General features: G+C 44.7%; 1 protein-coding gene across 5 annotated transcripts in view; it reads right to left on the reverse strand.

Annotated features, from left to right (window-relative positions):
* The window catches only part of LOC139406990 (membrane bound O-acyltransferase domain containing 2b), a 68386-nt gene that overhangs the window by 13200 nt on the left and 36106 nt on the right, over window positions 1-19080 (reverse strand). For all 5 annotated transcript variants that reach the window (XM_071150221.1, XM_071150218.1, XM_071150220.1 and 2 more), the window contains exons 2-3: window positions 15136-15281; window positions 3975-4052 (exon numbers count right to left, since the gene is read on the reverse strand). In XM_071150221.1, coding sequence (XP_071006322.1) covers window positions 3975-4052; window positions 15136-15281 — 224 coding nt within the window. The remainder of the gene's footprint in view (window positions 1-3974; window positions 4053-15135; window positions 15282-19080) is intronic.

Raw genomic sequence — 19080 nt, forward strand, 5'->3', positions numbered from 1 at the left:
GTTTCCTCCAGCATCTTCACAAGTCCTTTGCTGCTGTTCTGGGATAGATTTGCACTTTTCGCACCAAAGTAGATTCATCTCTAGGAGACAGAACACGTCTCCTTCCTGAGCGGTATGACGGCTGCGTGGTCCCATGGTGTTTATACTTGCGTACTATTGTTTGTACATATGAACGTGGTACCTTCAGGCGTTTGGAAATTGCTACCATGGATGAACCAGACCTGTGGAGGTCTACAATTTTTTTTCTGAGGTCTTGGCTGATTTCTTTTGATTTTCCTTATGACGTCAAGCAAAGAGGCACCGAGTTTGAAGGTAGGCCTTGAAAAACATACACAGGTACACCTCCAATTGACTCAAATGATGTCAAATTAGCCTATCAGAAGCTTCTAAAGCCATGACATAATTTTCTGGAATTTACCAAGCTGTTTAAGAATTTACCCACTACATGGACATTTGGTCTGGGATGGCAGAATCGTGGCATAAGACGACTAATATCCTACTGTCTGTGCTGGCCGAAAGGTGACAAAAGACGAGGTCTCCATGGAGACAGAGCTGTTGAGCATGGGTATCATAATCATTCCGTAAACATCCCAGCAGGACGTAGAGCAGCTCGTCTCTGTCAGTAAGTCAGCCAGCCAGTCAGTCACACACCTACTCCTGCGGCCTCATTATCGAACAGAGGGATCTAGCGGGTGCTCTGTGTTGCTCCGTGTTGATCTTCATGCACTAGCTTAAAGCTTGGTATGTCCTTAATAGGCACATCGCTGTACATCTCCCTCTCTCAGCCCCATCTACACTTAGCCTACCCTCTCTTTCTTACGGCAAAAATCGTGGCAAAAAATTGCAAAACTTGTCTGTGCAGGCCATGGATATGGAGCTGTTATAATAATCAACCCATAATAATTTCAACAGGACACATTTAGTCAGTCACTCAGCCAGCCAGTCATTCAGCTAGCCAGCCGGCCAGTCAGCTAGCCAGCCGGCCGGCCAGCCAGTCAGTGAGCTAGCCAGTGAGCCAGTGAGCCAGTCAGTCAGTCAGCTAGCCAGCCGGCCAGTCAGTCAGCTAACCAGCCAGCCAGCCAGCCAGTCAGTGAGCCAGTCAGTCAGTCAGCTAGCCAGCCAGCCAGTCAGCCAGTCAGTCAGCTAGCCAGCCGGCCAGTCAGCCAGTCAGTGAGCTAGCCAGCCACCCAGCCAGTCAATCAGTCAGTGAGCTAGCCATTCAGCCAGTCACCCACCTGCTCCTGCTGTCTCATTATTGAGCAGAGCGGGGATCTAGCGGGTGCTCTGGCACATCTCTCTCCATCTCCCTCTCTCAGCCTCATCTACAACAAGCCTACCCTCTCCTTATTACTTCCTCCCTCGCTCTCGCTCCTTGTCTTTCACACCCTCTTCCCCAGTCTCTTCCACCCTCTCTCTCTCCCTTTTCCTCCCTCCCTCCTCTCTCTGGCAGTGCTCTGAACTCAGTTAGGAGGCACAGTGGATAGTGGCTGTGTTACTCCCAGACAGCCTCCCAAAAAACACCCTATTTCCTATTTAGTTCACTATTTTTGACCAGGGCCCACAGGGGGTGGAAATATGGTGTCATTTGGGACACACAGCCTCTAAATCATCAGAGAGGAGACGATTATATCTCACAGCCTGCACAGTCCATACACGTGCACAACCCACACACATCCCCACAGGAAGAGAAGAAATGTGTGTGTGTGTGTGTGTGTGTGGCAGGGAAGGCATGTTAAGTCTCAAGGAGTACACCACACTCTCAGTCTTCACACACACTCCATGGCGATGACTCATGCAGTCAAGCTCCCTGCAGACTGTGAGGGTCAGGAAGGAGAGACTAGGGCGGAGGGGGAAGGACAAGGAGAGAGGAAAGGAGGAGACTACTAGCTCCTTCAGCAGCACTGTGAGAACCTGTGACTGTGAATGCACCTGAAGACACCTCTGGGCTATGTCAGCCAGACAGCTACCACCATCTCTTCCTCCTCCTCCTCCTCCTCCGCTGACTGAGCTCTCCTCCAAGATAAGCAAAGGAGTCAAGCAAAACATTTTCGAGTCAATGTTGGAGGCATATGTGCTGCTGTTTACAGATCAATCTAATTTCTCAGAGGGGAACTAAGGGAAGGGAAAAAAGATTGTTGTGGCCCCTCGTTTTTGGCAGAGGCCCAAGATAAGTGGCGAGCCAGGCAATGGTAGCGTCCCAAATGGCACTCTATTCCTTATATTCATATAATGCACTGCTTTTGACCAGGGCACATAGGGTGCCATTTGGGACTCAGCCAATCTCTTGCCCACACAACTGACGAGAGAGACAGAAAGAAACAACAGCAATCTATGCCGACCTGTTCATTCCTCTTTTTTTCTCCAAAGTATCAAATGAACATCAAAGTAATCGATTAGGCAGTGAAATTAGTATTCTCCACAATTAGTTTCCTCCGGGCCTGTAGATGGGGCCTGGGCATCAAGTAGGCCTAGTTAGCAACCCCCCCAGAGAGGTGCCCCAGCTGGGCTAGCAAAGGAGAGAGACAAGGGGTGAGCTGGAGTAGGCTCTTATGCATGGATGCGCTCATCTGAAAACAACTGGTGCCTCGAGGTAGGTGGAGGACACAGCCAGCAGTAAGACACAGGAGGCCAAAGGGGAAGTAATAATTGGAAGATGTTATTACAGTAATCACGAAGCCAGAGAAAAAAAGAAAAAATGTCCGCCAACAGCTGGTGAGCAACAGGACGGAATGATGGCCATGATGGCCTCCCCTCCGCTATCAGACAGATAATGACATACTGTGGGACCAAGCACGCACACACAAAGAAATTATGATTTATCACACCTTTACTGCTCCAATTATTACTTCCAAGAGAAGGAGCAATTTGTTCCAATGACCTCTGCATGTACAAGTTAAATATAAATAGGACAAATTAAAGAGGGCGGGGTGGGGTTAGCACATGAAGATGAACTCCCAGAGATTGAATTGATGCTGAGATGGGTCTGTTACTTGAACCCTGTGAAGCATTTATTTGGGCTGCAATTTCTGAGGCTGGTAACTCTAATGAACTTATCCTCTGCAGCAGAGGTAACTCTGGGTCTTCCTTTCCTGTAGTGGTAGTTATGAGAGCCAGTTTCCTCATAGAGTTCTTGAAATTTTCCGTATTGACTGACCTTCATGTCTTAAAGTAATGATGGACTGTCGTTTCTCTTTGCTTATTTCAGCTGTTCTTGCCATAATATGGACTTAGTCTTTTACCAAATATTCTATATACCCCACCTACCTTGTCACAACACAACTGATTGGCTCAAACGCATTAAGGAAAGAAATTCCACAAATCAACTTTTAACAAGGCACACCTGTTAATTGAAATGCATTCCAGATGACTACCTCATGAAGCTGGTTGAGAGAATGCCAAGAGTGTGCAAAACTGTCAAGGCAAAGGATGGCTACTTTGAAGAATCTCAAATATAAAATATATATTGATTTGTTTAACACTTTTTTGGATACTAAATGATTACATGTGTGTTATTTCATAGTGTTGATGTCTTCACTACTATTCTACAATGTAGAAAATAGTAATAATAAAGAAAAAACCCTGGAATGAGTAGGTGTTCCCAAACTTTTCACTGGTACTTTATATGTCTGGGCTCTTCAGGGGGATTTGAACATTATTGGTCCAGCAGCAGCGGCCGCTCTAGAGGCAGTACAGCATGTCACCTGTGGCCAGTCTACACATCATCATTCAGACAGGCCTTCAGAAACGACTCTCACCCTGAACAAACAAACAAACAAACAAACAAACAAACAAACAAACACACACACACACACACACACACACACACACACACACACACACACACACACACACACACACACACACACACACACACACACACACACACACACACACACACACACACACACACACACACACACACACACACACACACACACACACACACACACACACACACACACACACACACTTACTTGTGCATGTGTTCCACTCCTGTTAGGATCATGATGCCATAGGTGAGCCCACTCTGAACCAGAAAGTGGAGAGCATACCTGAGACACATAGGAGAGATAAGTGATTAACAGTTTAATCAATCATACACATAATACCCACTATTTCTCCTCTCCCACGATGTCTCCATTTCCCTCCACTTTTGTCCCTCTTCCCCGCCACCCTCCCTTCCTCTCTTTCCCCTCCATCCTCCCTCTCTCACTTTCCCTCCATCCTCCCTCTCTCGCTTTCCCTCCATCCTCCCTCTCTCGCTTTCCCTCCATCCTCCCTCTCTCGCTTTCCTTCCATCCTCCCTCTCGCTTTCCTTCCATCCTCCCTCTCTCGCTTTCCTTCCATCCTCCCTCGCTCGCTTTCTCTCCATCCTCCCTCTCCCCCTCTCCCTCCATCCTCCCCCCCTCTCTCTCTCTCCCTCCATCCTCCCTCTCTCTCTCTCTCCCTCCATCCTTCCTCTCTCTCTCAATGCTCCCTTTCTCTCACTCAATCCTCCCTGTCCCCTGTGCCATATAAATCAGACAGATTGACCCGCAACTGACCCTTAGTCATTACCCTGCAGCAGAGACAGAAAGAGGTCTATTTCTTCACCCTTTTTGTAAAACATGCATCCTTTTTGTAAAACATTTACAACGGGTCATATGAAGCTTTTCTCTGTAAAGCTAACTTTCAAATCAAACGTTTTTGTATGGTGTATAATTGTTTTCTCTCTTTTCATGGTCAGTGTCCTTTTTCAGCGTTATGATATCCGTAACATGCATAACGGCTGTGAATGTTACGGATATTGATGTATCATATCTTCAGACTTTCACTAAAGCAATTGTTGATGTCTTGAAAAAAGGATGTGTTCTAGCTAAGATTCTATTGGAAAATATATAATAAAAGCATTTCTCATACATGGCAGTACTCTTTTATTTAGATAGAAAGAGGAGAAAGAGTGTTTAGCAACAATATGTGAATAATGTTTTTTCAAATTAAAGCACCCCAAAATATAGAGTCTTCATCTAGCGTCCAGAAAAATGGATTGGCATTATAGGTACGTGGAGGTCCTGGGTTGGCGTGGTTTGGGGTTGTGAGGCCAGTTGGACGTACTGCCAAATTCTCTAAAACGACATTGGAGGCAGTTTAATGGTAGCGAAATGAACATTAAATTCTCTGGCAACAGCTCTGTTGGACATTCATTCAGCTCCCTAAAAACTTGAGACATCTGTGGCATTGTGTTGCAAAACCGCACATTTTAGAGTGGCCTTTTATTGTCCCCAGCACAAGGTGCACAAGTGTAATGATCCTGTTGTTTAATCAGCTTGTTGATATGCCAAACCTGTAAAGTGGATGGATTATGTAGGCAAATTAGAAATTATCACTAACAGGGATGTAAACATATTTGTGCACAACAATTGAGAGAAATAAGGCTTTTGTGTGTATGGAACATTTCTGGGAGGAGAGCACAATCTCAACGATGTGCAATACAGGGAAGACATCCTCCTACCTCATGTGGTACCCTTCCTGCAGGCTCATCCTGACATGACCCTCCAGCATGACAATGCCACCAGCCATACTGCTCATTCTGTGTGTGATTTCGTGCAAGACAGGAATGTCAGTTCTGCAATGGCCAGCGAAGAGCCCGGATCTCAAATCCATTGAGCAAGTCTGAGACCTGTTGCATCGGAGGGTGAGGGCTAGGGACATTCCCCCTCCCCAGAAATGTCCGGGAACTTGCAGGTGCCTTGGTGGAAGAGTGGGGTAACATCTCACAGCAAGAACTGGCAAATCTGGTGCAGTCCATGAGGAGGAGATGCACTGCAGTACTCAATGCAGCTGGTGGCCACACCAGATACTGACTGTTACTTTTGACCCCCCCTTTGTTCAGGGACACATTATTACATTTGTTAGTCACATGTCTGTGGAACTTGTTCAGTTTATGTCTGTTGTTGAATCTTATGTTCATACAAATATTTACAAATGCTGGAAAAAAACACAGTTGACAGTGAGAGTTATATATATATATATATATATAACTATCACTGTCAACTGTGTTTTATATAATATATATATATATATACATACATACATACACACACACACTGCTCAAAAAATATAGGGAACACTTAAACAACACAATGTAACTCCAAGTCAATCACACTTCTGTGAAATCAAACTGTCCACTTAGGAAGCAACACTGATTGACAATACATTTCACATGCTGTTGTGCAAATGGAATAGACAACAGGTGGAAATTATAGGCAATTAGCAAGACACCCCCAATAAAGGAGTGGTTCTGCAGGTGGGGACCACAGACCACTTCTCAGTTCCTATGCTTCCTGGCTGATGTTTTGGTCACTTTTGAATGCTGGCGGTGCTTTCACTCTAGTGGTAACATGAGACGGAGTCTACAACCCACACAAGTGGCTCAGGTAGTACAGCTCATCCAGGATGACACATCAATGCGAGCTGTGGCAAGAAGGTTTGCTGTGTCTGTCAGCGTAGTGTCCAGAGCATGGAGGCGCTACCAGGAGACAGGCCAGTACATCAGGAGACGTGGAGGAGGCCGTAGGAGGGCAACAACCCAGCAGCACGACCGCTACCTCCGCCTTTGTGCAAGGAGGAGCAGGAGGAGCAGTGCCAGAGCCCTGCAAAATGACCTCCAGCAGGCCACAAATGTGCATGTGTCTGCTCAAACGGTCAGAAACAGACTCCAAGAGGGTGGTATGAGGGCCCGACGTCAACAGGTGGGGGTTGTGCCTACAGCCCAACACCGTGCAGGAAGTTTGGCATCTGCCAGAGAACACCAAGATTGGCAAATTCCCCACTGGCGCCCTGTGCTCTTCACAGATGAAAGCAGGTTCACACTGAGCACATGTGACAGACATGACAGAGTCTGGAGACGCCGTGGAGAACGTTCTGCTGCCTGCAACATCCTCCAGCATGACCGGTTTGGCGGTGGGTCAGTCATGGTGTGGGGTGGCATTTCTCTGGGGGGCCGCACAGCCCTCCATGTGCTCGCCAGAGGTAGCCTGATTGCCATTAGGTACCGAGATGAGATCCTCAGACCCCTTGTGAGACCATATGCTGGTACGGTTGGCCCTGGGTTCCTCCTAATGCAAGACAATGCTAGACCTCATGTGGCTGGAGTGTGTCAGAAATTCCTGCAAGAGGAAGGCATTGATGCTATGGACTGGCCCGCCCGTTCCCCAGACCTGAATCCAATTGAGCACATCTGGGACCTCGTCTCGCTCCATCCACCAACGCCACGTTGCACCACAGACTGTCCAGGAGTTGGCGGATGCTTTAGTCCAGGTCTGGGAGGAGATCCCTCAGGAGACCATCCGCCACCTCATCAGGAGCATGCCCAGGCATTGTAGGGAGGTCATAAAGGCACGTGGAGGCCACACACACTACTGAGCCTAATTTTGACTTGTTTTAAGGACATTACAAGAAAGTTGGATCAGCCTGTAGTGTGGTTTTCCACTTAAATTTTGAGTGTGACTCCAAATCCAGACCTCCATGGGTTGATAAATTTGATTTCCATTGATAATTTTTGTGCATTTTTGTGCATTGCCTTTAAATTGTTTAAATTTGGGTCAAACGTTTCGGGTAGCCATCCACAAGCTTCCCACAATAAGTTGGGTGAATTTTGGCCCATTCCTCCTGACAGAGCTGGTGTAACCGAGTCAGGTTTGTAGGCCTCTTTGCTCGCACACGCTTTTTCAGTTCTGCCCACAAATGTTCTATAGGAATGAGGTCAGGGCTTTGGGATGGCCACTCCAATACCTTGACCTTGTTGTCCTTAAGCCATTTTGCCACAACTTTGGAAGAATGCTTGGGGTCATTGTCCATTTGGAAGAAACATTTACGACCAAGCTTAAACTTTGTCATTGATGTCTTGAGATGTTGCTTCACTATATCCACATAATTTCCCGTCCTCATGATGCCATCTATTTTGTGAAGTGCACCAGTCCCTCCTGCAACAAAGCACCGCCACAACATGATGCTGCCACCCCCATGCTTCACGGTTGGGATGGTGTTCTTCGACTTGCAAGCCTCCTCCTTTTTCCTCCAAACATAACTATGGTCATTATGGCCAAACAGTTCTATTTTTGTTTCATCAGACCAGAGGACATTTCTCCAAAAAGTACAAACTTTGTCCCCATGTGGAGTTGCAAACCGTAGTCTGGCTTTCTTATGGCGGTTTTGGAGCAGTGGCTTCTTCCTTGCTGAGCAGCCTTTGAGGTTATGTCGATATAGGACCCATTTTACTGTGGATATAGATACTTTTGTACCTGTTTCCTCCGGCATATTCACAAGGTACTTTACTGTTGTTCTGGGATTGATTTGCACTTTTTGCACCAAAGTACGTTAATCTAAAGGAGACAGAACGTGTCTCCTTCCTGAGCGGTATGACGGCTGCGTGGTCCCATGGTGTTAATACTTGCACACTATTGTTTGAACAGATGAACGTGGTACCTTCAGGTGTTTGGAAATAAATTGCTCCCAAGGATGATCCAGACTTGTGGATGTCAAAAGAAGGTCTTGGCTGATTTCTTTTGATTTTCCCATGATGTCAAGCAGAGGCACTGAGTTTGAAGGTAGGCTTGAAATACATCCACAGGTACACCTCCAATTGACTCAAATGATGTCAATTAGCCTATCAGAAGCTTCTAAAGCAATGACATCATTTTCTGGAATTTTCCAAGCTGTTTAAAGGCACAGTCAACTTAGTGTATGTAAACTTCTGTCGCACTAGAATTGTGATACAGGGAATTATAAGTGAAAAAATCTGTCTGCAAACAATTGTTGGAAAAATGACTTGTGTCACGCACAAAGTAGATGTCCTAACCGACTTGCCAAAACTATAGTTAACAAGAAATTTGTGGAGTAGTTGAAAAACACATTTTAATGACTCCAACCTTAGTGTTTGTAAACTTCAGACTTCAACTGTATTCACACACACACACACACACACACACACACACACACACACACACTCTCTCTAAAGTTTGGGGTCACTTAGAAATGTCCTTGTTTTTGAAAGAAGAAAAAAAAATCCATTAAAATAACATCATTGATCAGAAATACAGTGTAGACATTGTTAATGTTGTAAATGACTATTGTAGCTGGAAATATTATATGGAAATATATATTTTTATGGAATATCTACATAGGCGTACAGAAGCCCATTATCAGCAACCATCATTCCTGTGTTCCAATGAGCTAATCCAAGTTTATAATTTAAAACAATAAATTGATCATTAGAAAAACCTTTTGCAATTATGTTAGCACAGCTGAAAACTGTTTTGCTGATTAGATGCAATAAAACTGGCCTTCTTTAGACTTGTTGAGTATAGGCAGAGTTCCTCTGTCCAGTGTGCCCATCTTAATATTTTATTTTTATTGGCCAGTCTGAGAGATGGATTTTTCTTTGCAACTCTGCCTAGAAGGCTAGCATCCCGAAGTCACCTCTTCACTGTTGACGTTGAGACTGGGGTTTTACGGGTACTATTTAATGAATCTGTCAGTTGAAGACTTGTGAGGCAGCCGTTTCTCAAACTAGACACTCCAATGTACTCCTCTTGCTCAGTTGTGCACCGGGGCCTCCCACTCCTCTTTCTATTCTGTTTAGAGACAGTTTGCACTGTTCTGTGAAGAGAGAGGTACACAGCGTTGTACAAGATCTTCAGTTTCTTGGCAATTTCTCACATGGAATAGCCTTTATTTCTCCGAACAAGAGTAGACTGACGAGTTCCAGAAGAAAGTCTTTGTTTCTGAAAATGTTGAGCCGGTAATCGAACCCACAAATGCTGATGCTCCAGAAACGGAGCATCAGCATTTGGAGGAATGGCGCCGACAGAGATGGTTGCCTAACTTCAGGTCCTTAGAAAACTATGCAGCCCAGAAAATCTCAAGTGTTATTACATACAGCCGGAAAGAACTATTGGATATATAAAATTGATGTCAACTTACCAACAATACGGCCAGGAATTCGTCTTTCCCAAAGCGGATCCTTTGTTTTGACGTCCACTTTGGACATTGGATCTTATCCCAGAGGCCGACCCGAAACACAGTCGCCGCAGGAGAGGCAGAAGGAGCAGCCTACTGGTCAGACTCAGAAGGTGAGCACACCATCCACCGCTTCTGAGCATATTAACTGCCAATGTCCAATCTCTAGATAACAAGGTGTATGACGTTAGGGCACAAGTTGCCTTCCAGAGAGACAGAGATTGTAACATTCTCTGTTTCACGGAAACATGGCTCACTCGGGATGTGTTGTCAGAGTCAGTACAACCACCCAGTTTCTTCATGCATCGCGCCGACAGAAACAAACATCTCTCTGGTAAGAAGAAGGGCGGGGGTGTCTCCTTATGATTAACGACTCATGGTGTAATAACAACAACGTACAGGACCTCATGTCCTTTTGTTCACCTGACCTATAATTCCTTACAATCAAATGCCGATCGCATCATCTTCCAAGATAATTATCCGTGTATATCCCCCCCCCCCCCCCCTCCCCAGCAGATACCTCGTTGGCCCTGAAAGAACTTCACTGGACTCTATGTAAACTGGTAACCATACATCCTGAGGCTGCATTTATTGTAGCTGGGGATTTTAAGAAAGTTACCTGAGAACAAGACCTCCTAAATTCTATCAGCATATTGAATGTGCGACACAACCTGGTAGAATTCTGGATCATTGCTACTCTAATTTCCACGATGCATACAAAGCCCTGCCCCGCCCCCACTATTAAAACCTTTCCTCAAATCTGAACATGACTCAAATTTTGTTGCTTCCAGCCTAGTGACAGAAACTAAAACAGGAACCGCCCGTGTTCATGTCTTTCCAATGCTGGTCTGACCAATCGGAATCCAGGCTTCAAGATTGCTTCGATCACGTGAACTGGGATATTTTCCGGATAGCCTCCGACAATAACATTGATTTATACATCGACTCGGTGAGCGAGTTTATTAGCAAGTGCATTGGAGATGTCGTACCCACTATGACTATTAAAACCTTTCCTTAGCAGAAACCGTGGATTGATAGCAGCATTCACGCAAAACTGAAAGCGCAAACCACCCGCTTTTAATCATGGCAAGGCGACTGGAAACATGACCGAATACAAACAGTGCAGCTATTCCCTCCGCAAGGCAATCAAACAAGCAAAGCATGAGTATAGAGACAAAGTAGTCGCAATTCAACGGCTCAAACACGAGATGTATGTGGCAGAGTCTACAGTCAATTACGGATTACAAAAATAAAAAATAGCAAGGCAGCAACACTTGACAACACAGCATGGTAGCAATACAACATGACAACAACATGGTAGCAGCACAAAACATGGCACAAACATTATTGGGCACAGAAAACAGCACAAAGGGCAAGAAGATAGAGACAACAATACATCACACAAAGCAACCACAACTTTCATTAAGAGTGTCCATGATTGAGTCTTTGAATGAAGCGATTGAGATAAAACTGTCCAGTTTGAGTGTTTGTTGCAGCTCGTTCCCGTCGCTAGCTGCAGAGAACTGAAAGATGGCAACAAGATCATATTGTACAGAAATTTCATCAGGTAACATGAATACAAAGCCGAAAAGAGGTGTTTAGAATAGGATGGGGGGCCAAAAGTCTGTGTAACCAATAGAGTCAGAGTTCCGAGCGTGGGAACAAACAGTCTGCCCCACAGTTGGGTAAAGAAAGTTTGTAGTCATCAAAGCATGCAGGAGTCATTAAGCAAATAGCAAAATAACAAAATGAACAATACATTTTTTAAATATAACAACAACTTGGGGCTAGCCATTGTGAGTTTAGAGTCACTCGCCCCAACAGTGCATGTGTGCTGGAGCGAGTGAAAGCTTGGGAGAGAGGGGGGGTGGGTACCTGTACCAGAAAGGTACACCCTGATAATGGGCCACTGTACGCCTATGTAGATATTCCATTAAAAATCAGCTGTTTCTAGCTACAATAGTCATTTACAACATTAACAATGTCTACACCGTATTTCTGATCAATTTGATTTGAAAAATTTGAAAAAAAATATGCTTTTCTTTCAAAAACAAGGACATTTCTAAGTGACCCCAAACTTCTGAACGGTATTGCGTGTGTGTGTGTGTGTGTGTGTGTGTGTGTGTGTGTGGTGGTATATAAACTTAGCAAAAAAAAGAAACTTCCTTTCACTGTCAACTTCGTTTATTTTCAGCAAACTTAACTGAGACAAACTAAACAAGTTCCACAGACATGTGACTAACAGAAATTGAATAATGTGTCCCTGAACAAAGGGGGGGTCAAAATCAAAAGTAACAGTCAGTATCTGGTGTGGCCACCAGCTGCATTAAGTACTGCAGTGCATTTCCTCCTCATGGACTGCACCAGATTTGCAGTTCTTGCTGTGAGATGTTACCCCACTCTTCCACCAAGGCACCTGCAAGTTCTAGGACATTTCTGGGGGGAAATGGCCCTAGCCCTCACCCTCCGATCCAACAGGTCCCAAACTTGCTCATTTGTATTGAGATCCGGGCTCTTCGCCGGCCATGGCAGAACACTGACATTACTTACTGTCTTGCACGAAATCACGCACAGAATGATCAGTATGGCTGGTGGCATTGTCATGCTGGAGGGTCATGTCAGGATGAGCCTGCAGGTAGGGTACCACATGAGAGAGGAGGATGTCTTCCCTGTAACGCACAGCGTTGAGATTACCTGCAATGACAACAAGCTCAGTCAGATGATGCTGTGACACACCGCCCCAGACCATGACGGACCCTCCACTTCCAAATCGATCCCGCTCCGGAGTACAGGCCTCGGTGTAACGCTTATTCGGTCGATGATAAACACAAATCCGACAATCACCCCTGGTAAAACAAACCACGACCCCTCAGGGAAGAGCACTTTTTGTCAGTCCTGTCTGGTCCAGAGAAGGTGGGTTTGTGCTCATAGGGGACATTGATGCTGGTGATGTCTGGTGAGGACCTGCCTTACAACAGGCCTACAAACCCTCAGTCCAGCCTCTCTCAGCCTATTGCAGACAGTCTGAGCACTGATGGAGGGATTGTGTAGTCCTGGTGTAACTCGGGCAGGTGTGATGTTCAGATGTACCGATCCTGTGCAGGTGTTGTTACACGTGGTCTTCCACTGAAAGGACGATCAGCTGTCCGTCCTGTCTCCCTGTAGCGCTGTCTTAGGCGTCTCACAGTAGAGACATTGCAATTTATTCCCCTGGCACATTCACGCAGATGAGCAGGGACCCTGGGCATCTTTCTTTTGGTGTTATCCAGAGTCAGTAGAAAGGCCTCTTTAGTGTCCTAAGTTTTCATAACTGTGACCTTAATTGCCTACCTGTCTGTAAGCTGTTAGTGTCTTAACGACCGTTCCACAGTTGCATGTTCATTAATTGTTCATGGTTCATTGAACTAGCATGGGAAACAGTGTTCAAACCCTTTACAATGAAGATCTGTGAAGTTATTTGGATTTTTACAGATTATCTTTGAAAGACAGGGTCCTGAAAAAAGGGACGTTTCTTTTTTTGCTGAGTTTGTGTCATTTGCATATTCCCCTTTCATTCTCCCTCTTTATTTCCCTCCACGTCTCTTTTCCCCTCCCTCGCTTTCCCTCCACCCTTCTTTTCCTCCATCCTCCCTCAGTCTGTCTTTCCTCTGTGCCATTTGCCATGTTGTTGCCAGTCAGTAATGGGCCAAGGTTCATGTGCCCAGTCTGCCTACAGAGAACCATTTGTCCCTACATTAGCTTAATTTAACACACATTCACCCATAACACACACTCAACAGTGCGACTGGGTGCAGTTACATAGGAGCAATGCCAAAGTGGATACATACCCAACACCTCACAAGCACATTATTTAGTGCCTCACAGACTTTTTACCCAGTAATTGTTTCCATTGAAGACAATTAAGCATGCCCATTTGATCTAAATTTAAGTTAAGAAAAAAAAAATTGGACACGTGTGGCAGTTTGTGGTCACAAAAGATTGCAATGTTTGCATGCCATTTTGTGGCAAGGAATTCATATTTTTCACAACATATTGCATGTTACGAACAACAACCCATATACAGTAAATGTGGCCCTGACTCCCTACATAGTACACTACTTTTGACCAGAGCCCTATGTTAATAGGGTGCCATTTGGGATGCACAGCCTGTAAGTATGTGTGTGGCTCTAATGAGATCCTGCAGTTTACAGTGTTACAACTAAACGTCCTGGCACTCAGTCCTCGGCAGTGTCCCAAATGGCACCCTATTCCCTATTTAGTCCACTACTCGTCAAAAGAAGTGTACTACGTAGAGAATAATGGGACATTTGGAACACAAGCCTCATTTGCCCCATTGGTCCATCGACCTGTTTGTTTTATTAAAGCAGATCTGTTAATGAGAGAAATCTTTTTAGCAACACTGATAAAAATTGATTTAGCTCTGAGAGGAGAGCACTGGTCGGTGATGAGTCCAGCAGCATATTGACCTGATGATACATCTATTGGCGGACCCATATTGGCATGTCCTCCCTTGGTGCCCATGAATCAGGTTAGAGGGGGGCATCCTGTTATGGATATTTTACATAAGGAATCACTGGTCCCTAATTAATTTATTAATTTCACTAATTTAACTATACTTGGAGGCACTCAAGAGCTTCTTCAAAATAATAGCAAAAAAATAAATATATATTGCTTAAAATTCTATGAAATGTACACAGACTATGTCAGAGTATTTAATAACAGATAGTTGCCAAGAGGCAGCAGGTCCATATTTAACGAGGGCTTAAGAATATCCCTATTCATTGTACCACTACCTATCCTATCCATTCACAGTCCTATTCCATATAACATCAGCGTGAGCAAAAACATCCTCTTGAACCTGAGAGCATCAGATGTGAACACCAATACGACACAACCATCTGGTTCTAACTCCGCTACTTACTCCCGTCTAAAGTTTCGCAAAACAAAATCAACTGCCCCCTATCAACCCATGCTCAGAGAAATTACCGCGGCCCGTTTATGCAGCAGCGCAGCAGAGTGCTTGGAATGGGGGTATCATTTTCCCCTCTAAATCGACCCGTTTGGCCATCATGACACAGCGCGTGGAACCTGAGAATGTGTGTGGGTGTGTGTGTGTAGGCAGAGAGACGGACTCACCAGCCGAAACAGAAGAGAGCAAAGTAGAATCCCAGTAGCGTGGCCACCACATGTCTGACAAAGGGACTGGTCTTACTGGGATGGAGATAGAGACGGAACCCGAAGGCTGTCAACAGGGCAAACAGCTGGCACACAACAAAGTTCACCTGGAGAAAAGAGAGGGGGAGGTGGAGAAAGGAGAGAGAGGGGGAGGTGGCGAAAGGAGAGAGAGGGGGAGGTGGCGAAAGGAGAGAGAAGGATGGAAGGAGAGGGAGAGATTGTTAGAGATGGTTCTTGTTCTTCATGATGCTCTCTGCGCTTTTAACGGACCTCTGAGACTATCACAGTGCAGGTGCATTTATACGGAGACTTGATTACACACAGGTGGATTGTATTTATCATCATTAGTCATTTAGGTCAACATTGGATCATTCAGAGATCCTCACTGAACTTCTGGAGAGAGTTTGCTGCACTGAAAGTAAAGGGGCTGAATAATTTTGCACGCCCAATTTTTCAGTTTTTGATTTGTTAAAAAAGTTTGAAATATCCAATAAATGTCGTTCCACTTCATGATTGTGTCCCACTTGTTGTTGATTCTTCACAAAAAAATACAGTTTTATATCTTTATGTTTGAAGCCTGAAATGTGGCAAAAGGTCGCAAAGTTCAAGGGGGCCGAATACTTTCGCAAGGCACTGTATTACCACCCCATTCGTTTCATATGAAGTGTGTTGGACTGCCTTGCTAACCTAATAAGCTAGTGTACATTATCAAACCTAACAAACTTTAGCTAGACTTAAAGGATGATTTAAAATATATATATATATATATATATTTTGACTATTATGCAGTTTTATTTTTTTAGTGAGAACAAGTATGATGAAAATGGTGGATTAGACAGGAAAAAGTGCCCTATTTTATTTTTTCTTGTCACTCCTGTCGGCTCCCCCACGTGGAGGTCCGTGCTCTCTAATTGGCTAAAAGTCGAGTTGTCGGCCACTGCCGAGCATTACAATTCTACAAGCAGAAACGTCAGTTTCGTTGGTACCAGGTCGGTACGTCTTTTGTTCTAGCAAGGGAAGGAACGGCCTGCTACTGTATCGGCAATCAGATTTTCTACGTGTTTCCTGCTTAACGTTTGGAAAGAGCAGACCTTGTGCACTTCTGGTAATACCTCGGTATGATATGAAAATCTGGATACTGCCCAACCTTACATTATAGCCTGGTTGAACCATACTGAATGTGCAGCGACCATAGTCTAACGGTAACACTCCTGGCTACGACTGATGTACACTCCTCACACCACCGGATACCGGGGTTCAATTCCCAACTCCAATCCTTCAATCTGATTCTCCAACCCATCTGTATCCCCTCTGTCATTTCAGGACTGTCGAAATACACCACACAAACAAATGTAAAAACAGACTGAACACTGTTTCACTTGGTGAGTGCAGCTCTCAGTCAGGTTTAACCAGGCTACCACACAAGGATAACAGGGGAAAATGTAGGCTAAACGACAGGAAGCAGAATGAGGTGTGACTCAAAGGTTGCATCCCAAATGGCACACTATTCTCTATTTAGTGCACTACTCTGGTTTCTGGGCAAAAGTTGTGAAATAAATGCAAACGGGTGCCATTTGGGACGCATCCAAAGCAAGGGCATGGCCGGTAGCGCTGGGCTACCCAGGATGCCCTGTGACCCAGATAAAACTGCTGTTCTGTTAGCATATGCCATAATGCCAAGAGCCAAGTGGAGCCACAGTAATACAGCGCTTGAGTCTGGACTGAACAGAGCTAAGGGGCCTCACACACACACACACACACATAGGGACACGAGCTCAAACACACACACTTAAGCAGAGCTCTTGGGCCGGTGTGAGTTGAATACTGATGAGCTGGCAGGGATGCAAGAGGGGACAACCCATGCTCTCCCTCTCTCTCGGGTCAAATGTCACTATAGTGGGAGGCGGTCCAGCTCAGGGTCAGACAGCCCGCACCCTCTGCCGCAGGGCATCATCACCCCTCTCAAAGTCAATCCCCTCATCTGTAGCTCTGCTACCCTTCCTGTCTGCCATTGGTCCTAATGGCAACCTATTCCCTATATAGTGCACTACTTTTTACCGTGCGCTATGGGAATAGGGTACAATTTGGGACACAGACAGAGAGGCTGGCCCTGGTTTAAGGACAGCACATCTGTCAACTCACCCCATGCCAGGGTGAGTCGATCTGCTGCCTATCAAAGACAACGAGAGTCTGGGGCATTCCTCTCAACCAAATAACAGAAAGGCCCGCGTCAAACGGCGAGCCAGTGATACAGGTAGGGAGGAACATGCTTTCAAATACCATATTAGACTCATGGCTTGAGTCATGATTTAAAGGTCCAATGCAACCATTGTTATCTCAATATCAAATCATTTCTTGGTAACAATAAAGTACCTTTCTGTTTTAAATTTAAAATGGTCAAAAAGGACTAAATAAATTACTTCTTCGAAAATTTAATTTCGCAATAAATAATTTTGCTGGGAGTGGTGAGAGAGGGGCTAATTGTAGGAACGTAATGGGAGAGATGAGTAACCTGAAAACTAGCTGTTGTTGTCTTTATTGGTCTATTAACTTACACGGCTTGGTGATGTCACCAGGTGGTCCAAAAAGTCCATCCAGCCAAACAAGCTGAAATTTCAGGCACTTTTCAAACAGCTCTTACACTAAAATTGCATTATCATAATTTTCACAATATTATTCCAATCTCAGTGTGGAAATATATAAAAACACAAGAAAATGTAGTTTCACTGCACTGCCCCTTTAAATTATTTATCACCTCAGTTTTCTGCAAAGCTTACTTCATCATTCAGGCTCATTTCTATGTATGTCTGAAGTGCCTTTCGAAACTGTAAGATCGTATTTTATAACTTAGCTAGCCATGTTGGCACTAGAATAAGCTTTAAAATTATCCCCACCTGACCCAGATTGCGACTTATAAATGGACCTTTTTGGATTGCGTAAACAACGGTAATTGTGTGATGGTGCGGACACAGGGCTGTGTTCCAAACAAACAAAAAAACTACAAGTGTACTTGATTCAGTTCGTCAATGGCAAAGCTAGCAGAGCTAAAAACAAAGCACATTACACCTTGATCACACCTACAGCGTCATTGCGTAAAATAGCACGCAGCATCATCTGGATACGTGTGCAACAAAAAGTTCAACATTCACCTTCTACCATTTCTGTCAAGCGGTCCACTCATAAAATGTGATGCATATGTTAGATAAATCCAACGTCTGCGCCACACAGGACGCACTGCAACTGCCTCTGCAACGCCACTGCAACTGCCTCTGCAACGCCACTGCAACGCCACTGCAACTGCCTCTGCAACGCCATGCTGCAAAGCAAACAAGGCGTTCCATTGGAAATGAATGTACTTCCGGTGTGCCAAAATGTAATGGCGCTGTAGGTGCGATGGAGGCGTTTATATTGAAGGCTCTTTCCTTCAGTCACATTTTTTTTTAATTGAAATTATTTCGGAACTGTGCACAGTTTGAAGACCGCGTGTGGCCACTCGGAGACGCCAGTTGGACCTCTTACTCAAACCCTCGAAAATTGGTTCTCTTCTCTCCAGAAAACCAAATCATATTTGAAGGTATTTGAATCTATGCAAGTTATTTTGAAACCAAATATTTGGCGAAGAACCAAAAACTACAAACGTTAGTTGAATTAGTCTAAACATGTGATCGTAAGCACATGGTTTGGAGGGCTCTTGGAGATGAATCTTAATATAGCCTACAGCCTAGAATGAAATACATGAGGGGCATGGAATCACCTCAACATTAGAGTAGACCACTTTCGCAGCTTCAAAATGACTAACAAATATATTTTCATAATGAGTGAGACATAATACTGCAACACTTGACAAAGTTCTTATACATGTGTAGTAAGATAGCAATATCGTTACATGGGACTTTGGAAATTGCC

This window comes from Oncorhynchus clarkii, chromosome 4, assembly GCF_045791955.1.
Source record: "Oncorhynchus clarkii lewisi isolate Uvic-CL-2024 chromosome 4, UVic_Ocla_1.0, whole genome shotgun sequence".
NCBI classification, from domain to species: domain Eukaryota; kingdom Metazoa; phylum Chordata; class Actinopteri; order Salmoniformes; family Salmonidae; genus Oncorhynchus; species Oncorhynchus clarkii.